This window comes from Arachis ipaensis, chromosome B5, assembly GCF_059453495.1.
Source record: "Arachis ipaensis isolate K30076 ecotype BB chromosome B5, ASM5945349v1, whole genome shotgun sequence".
Classification (NCBI taxonomy): Eukaryota; Viridiplantae; Streptophyta; class Magnoliopsida; order Fabales; family Fabaceae; genus Arachis; species Arachis ipaensis.
In genome coordinates, this window is record NC_142440.1 from 154,046,118 (window position 1) to 154,052,117 (window position 6,000).

A 6,000-nucleotide genomic window follows, 5' to 3' on the forward strand; every position below is an offset into this window, starting at 1 on the left:
TTTTTTTTTGGATTTTGGTAACAGTTTTTTTTTTATAATATTTTTTAAAATACTATAATCACTGTAATATAAGTATACTAAAATGACCCATATACATCGACTATGTTATGCAGAAGTGGAGGTTAGTATAAGTAAGGGGTCATGACCCCAAATTAAAAATTTTAATGTATAAAAATCTTTAATTTTTATATTTTTAGTCCTTTTTTTAAATTTTAATTTTTTTTAGAGTTATATTTTTATATTAGCCTTTTATTAAGAATTTTTTTAATTTCGTCCTTGATACTGTATTTATATTAAAATCAGTTACCAATATAAAATATATATTAAAATATAAATACACATTAAAAATAAATTAAATCATATATGTAATTATACATAAATATAGAATATTTACACATTTTGGTCCCAAAAAAATTTCGGACCAGACACTTTAGTTTTCAACTAAAATTAATAACTCAATTGGTTCCTAACAATTAACTCCGTCAGTCACTTAGGTCCTTTATTCCATCAACTCTAATAGCGGACAAAATGGTCACTGACAACTCTAAAAGTCCCTGACCTCCTTTGGTCGGAAACGACACCGTTCTCCTCCAATTTCCATCATATCTCGCATAACTCTAACATTTATACTCTCCTTCTTCACCTTCACAGTCTTCTTCTCCATCTTCTCCCTTGTTTTTCTTCAACTTCATGATCAAGCCATGATGTAACTGCTATGCATGTTGCACCTACTAGCTCAACATGTTATGGACCATACACTTTCTAAATTTTTGTGATTGGTACACCTACCTCCTTCGCACTTCACCCACTAGAAGCACTCACCTCCAAGTTCTTGATAACATCATCATCTCCAACCCCGACAATATTCACCACATCTTCGAGACCAAGTTCCACAACTACCCCAAAGGTACGCCTTTTTCCATTCTCCGGAAAGCAATATAGATTATTGGACATTAGGACATCATGAGAAGATTCTTCTTCGACATCATATGCAAATTCTCATTTGGAATGGACGCCGAGTGCTTCATTCCTTCTCTCCCGGAGTCCAAGCTGGCAGACAACTTCGACCTTGCATCTAAGCTATTAGTATAACAAGTAATGTCATCGTCGCGACTCATATGGAAACTGAAGTGATTACTGAACATTAGTTCGTAGAAAAAACTGAAGGAAGCGAACAGAGTGGTGGAGAATGTGGCCATGGAGATGATAGAATAGAGGAGGAGGGAGATGGAGAAGACGATGACAGGTCTTAACAAATCGGACTTGTTATCTAGAATTCTAGATTCATGGGATCTATCAAAGACGATAAGCTAAGTACTTGAGAGACATAGTCATTAGTTTTCTGAGTATGAATTAGTTGAGAATAAGTTTAGGATTTTTCTCATGAACATTGAAAGTGTAGAGTGTGTATTATGTAACTTGAAGTTGCAGTGTTAGACTGTTAGGGTTATATAAGATATGATGGAAATTAGAAGAAAATAATGTTATTTTCGAACAAAGGGGATCAAAAATCATTTTACCCCTTGTTAGAGTTGCCAAGGACTATTTTATCTTCCGTTAAAGTTGACGGAACAAAGGACTTAAGTAACTGACAGAATTAGGACTAATCGAGTAATTAATTTTAGTATATATATATATATATATATATATATATATATATATATATATATATAAAAATAGAACTTTGAATGGTTTAAGGTAGATAGATATTTTAAAACCAGTGGAGCAAGATACTATTACTTGAAGCTGTAAGCTTTTAATTTTAGTGGCGGTGGTAATGTGAATAATTAGTATCGGGGGCGGTAATTGTTGAAATTATAGATGAAACCTAACTTGTTGGAATGGGAGGAGGAATTGAAGAATATGGCGTGCAAATTATATATATATGAATGATCTTCGAATCACTAAAAGTCGTCGTAACTTATTTAAATTCAAGATTCCAAAAATTGAGGTCAATATATATTGTTGACTAATTGACCAAACCATACACATAAGCCTCGCTAATTACTTTTCGTCATCATTGCATTAGAAAGAGTTAGATTAAAAACCTATTAGGCTTAGCTATATCCTTTTCTTCCAATACTTCATTTGAATCTTCACCTTCGTCATTTATGTTTATCATTTTATATATAGATAATATATATAAGGGGCCGATTATTGTATGTTTCATATGTTTAAGTATAAGTTACATTAGAAAAGACAAGGTATTCTACGAGCTATCCAAAAAGTAGTCATTAATTATGAACTTAGGACAAAAGAAAATTAAAGGGGAAAGAAAAACATGCAATTTCAATTAGAGTGTGTTAGTCGAAAAATATTTTCGATTAAGGTGAGTTAGTTCGAAGTAGTGAAGAGGTCGATTAAGGTGTTGGCGGTTGTCGAAAAGATGCATGTGTAGGCATTGGATGAAGGTACTCGACACAGATTCGATTTTAAGCACTCTACCAAATTGAATGGGTCTGATCGGATAAGTAATCGAAAGGAAAAATCGAATAGTGGTTCGAATAGCATATTGAGCAGTTACGTGAGTGGAGAAGTTGGAGGCTTTCACCACATGAGAAATTGATGGATAACGTTTCATTAACAAAAGAGCTTTAGGAGTTCCTGAATACCCAGATCTCCACAAGCAGCGCTTTTTGTATAAGCAAGGCGTTGAAACCAGGCCGTGAAGTCGGTACCTCGAGGATTAATCTTCGGATTATTCCTGAAAAATTTCTGATTAATGAAGAAAGAGATGTCGAGGGCTTGGTTTATCAACAAATCCTCCCCCTGAGCACTAGGGAAGAAAGGTGATTTCTTATTCGCCCTCTCCAAGGATTCGACAGGTCCAAGGAAACAATGAGTATCTTCACCCACCGTGAACGTGATCAGGATTCTAGTATCATTAATTTGAAGTTGTAGATCGTCAATGACTTCATCATTGACCTGATTCAATACATGAAGGGTTGGTGGAGCTAGTGGTGCTACCTCGGAACCTTTACCCTTGTCTTGAGCAGTAGCGTGAGAAGAAGAAGCGGCCATTGCAGAAACAGAGAAAAGGGAAGTTTGAAAGGATAGGGGTTACGCAAGAAAGATTGATGCTAGAAGAATTCAGAGAGCAAGGGTTCGAGAAAAATTGAACAAGAGCGAAAATGTCGAATTTAAGGGAAGTGTTACTGTAGCCGTTATTGCAAAAAGAATGTGAAAAGAGGTAACTTTGCGAAGAAGGCGAAGTGGTGGAAAGAGAAAGCGTAAGTCTCGGAAAACGTGTCAAGTGGATCAATTTTAATGGAAGTTAAATGGTGATTATTACTAATTTACGAGCTTGATATTTGAATTTGGATTAAGTGTTTCATCTTCCAATAATGTCATCGAAGACAAACACATTAATCCAAGGGGGACAATTTGTTAGTCGAAAAATATTTTCGATTAAGCTGAGTTAGTTCGAAGTAGTGAAGAGGTCGATTGAGGTGATTGGCCACTACAAAATTCTTATTTGTTTGTGGAAGTTTTTTAGTGAGAGTTATTAAAACCTCCACAATATAGTTTATTTATAACAACTTTAAAGAGTTAACAAAAACTTCCACTGTTTGTTTTCACTTTTTAACCCGATTATTTATAAAAAACCCAACCCAAAAAAATATTTACCAAATCCATACCAAAAATAAAAAAAATGAAAAAGTTATTCGAGAGAGAGAGAACAAGCAGGGAGAGTCTGAAACCCTAGAATCACGATTCCATCGCCACCGCCATTCATCTCCTTGCCGCCGTTGCCGCCAAGTTTCCTCCGTCAACCGTCGCCCGCTGGAGTTATGAATGGAGGCCAGGTTCACACATTCATCCACTATTCTCTCTCTCTCTCTCTCTCTCTCTCTCTCTCTCTGACTTTTCGAATTCTTTTTCTAATTTTCGCTTTTCGTTGTTTGCATCAAGGTAAGCTCACGGAGGAAGAAGCTCAGGCTCTTTCAAAGAGGTAAATAAAAACGCTATTTCTCTCAAATCAGATCTGTTTTCAGGTTTTTTTTTGTTCTCTATTTTTTATTTCTTCGTTCTCTGATCTGATTCGTCTACTAAAAAATGTGTTTCTTCGATTCCCTTCGAATTGATCTTTTGTTTCTTCTTTTTTTTTTCTTTCAAACTTTAGTGATTTTCTATTCTTCAATCTTTGTGTTTTCTATTTTTCATTTAGTTGTTTTAGTAAATGTGATTATTGATTAGATTGTTCTCTATGATATGATGACATGCCTGTTAATTGATTCTGAAAATGCCTCAAATGATAAATAGAATTTGTGTGTTTGCGTTTTGTGGCTGATCTCTGTCTCTCCTCTGCCGCCGTCATGCCTCTATCTTCTATGTTAGCAGGTTATGCCAAATGTAATCTTTGGATTTCTCGTGTTTATTCTTTACAGACAGCTACAGAAGAAGAGTATTCTTCAACTATGAAAAACATATCCGCTTACAGAGCCCTCCAGAGAAGGTAATCATTTCAGTTTTTTAGTCTTTTCCATTATGTGTTTCTTCAATGATCAGTGATATTGATTCTTATTCATTTAATTTGCAGGTTTTCGAGTACTTTGCATCGATCAAAACCGCGAATGGCGAGGTTTATATGACACCTGTAGATTTGATGCGTGCTGTTGTTCCGGTGTTCCCTCTTTCAGAATCAAACTGTGTTAGAGAGGGCTTTCTCAGAGGGGAGCAGGTTCCTGATACATTGCGGTGTTAACCCTCTGAATTCTTTATGCTCTTTGACACTAACAATGATGGAGTCATTTCTTTTCCAGAGTGAGTATTCTGTTCTGTTGTTATCACATCTTCTTCTATACATGAATCAATCTCATTTGTTCAGATTTCAAGTGCTGCTAATTTGGATAACAAATCCATTTCTTCCTTAATTACAGGTACATCTTTTTTGTTACTCTCCTCAGCATACCAGAATCCAGCTTCACAGTCGCCTTCAAAATGTTTGATCTTAACAATAATGGGTAGGATCTTCTTCCTTCCTTCAAGAAAAAATATCACAATCATAATGATTATACACATATATTGTTACAATAGCAATTGATTTTGTCCACTATCAATGATATCCTGGTTTGTGCATCTGAGCTCTCTAAGGATCATGTTAATAGGGAAATAGACAAAGAAGAATTCAAGAAAGTGATAGTATTTATATAAAGAATTTACCATATTGTAGAGCATGTAAATTCCTTATGATTGTAGGCTTCTCTTTTATGGCCAAAATTGGAACCTTGCTTATGAAAAGGTTGCATTTTAAATAATACATACATGAATTCTGTTGTCTTTTGATTTTTTATTTTTATTTATTTACTTTTGTATAGGCAACTAATAGAAACAAAGGAGGCAATTGAACGTCAGCGCAAATTATTAAAAAAAAAAATCTGGTGTTATCCTATTACCCCTTCTCTATTTAATCCATTATTTCCTAAAGTTGGAGGGGAGGGCTTGACCGCTTGAGTGGATTAAATTTAGGGTTGTTTTTCATTTTACCATTTTCCATTCTCCTTCTTTCTTATGCGTACTAGTTATATAAACATATGATGGCTATGTGTCAATCAAGGCATTTAGTACTCTGTATTTATTGACATATAATGGCTTTCATTGTGTATTCACTTTCCAGATATATAAATAATAACTAATATTATGCTCCTTTTGACAGTACAATTATTTGTATAAATAATAACTAATAATGTATTAAGTAACATTTCAATTATTTGTATGTACTTGTGTAGTTATGATTGATTAATGGGCTTAGTAATGTAGAGTAAATAACGGTCTCTATTCTCATGTCCCCTCTAATTTTGGGTTGTATTATTTTTTGAGTCAAATTGCAATAGAGATAGAGGAAGAGATGAGATCTAATACAACAGTAATGTTATTGGAAAGACTAGTAGAGTGTGCAGCAGATGGTTAGCAAAAACAGCCTGCGTTTCATCAAAGGAGTCACCCTAATGCTGCCCAAGAATGCAAGCCCAAACCCCCACACCCTTAAGCACAACCAAC

The 6,000-nt window shown here is 34.6% G+C and overlaps 1 protein-coding gene across 1 annotated transcript; it reads left to right on the forward strand.

The window, feature by feature from the left end:
• The first annotated feature begins 3,791 nt into the window (after positions 1–3,791).
• LOC107644610 (calcium uptake protein, mitochondrial-like) lies at positions 3,792–4,963 on the forward strand. Its single transcript, XM_088487490.1, has 5 exons — positions 3,792–3,806; positions 3,913–3,952; positions 4,389–4,456; positions 4,541–4,764; positions 4,881–4,963. Exons 1-4 carry the CDS (start codon positions 3,792–3,794, stop codon positions 4,703–4,705), a joined length of 288 nt encoding a protein of 95 aa, XP_088343616.1. The 3' UTR covers positions 4,706–4,764; positions 4,881–4,963.
• The last annotated feature ends 1,037 nt before the right edge of the window (positions 4,964–6,000 follow it).

What these genes read in the sequence shown, in the direction of transcription:
- LOC107644610 (XM_088487490.1), top strand. An exon ending in GCTCAGGCTCTTTCAAAGAG is followed by an intron (nt 3,953 to 4,388) that starts GTAAATAAAAAC and finishes TATTCTTTACAG; the next exon opens with ACAGCTACAGAAGAAGAGTA. An exon ending in TACAGAGCCCTCCAGAGAAG is followed by an intron (nt 4,457 to 4,540) that starts GTAATCATTTCA and finishes TTTAATTTGCAG; the next exon opens with GTTTTCGAGTACTTTGCATC.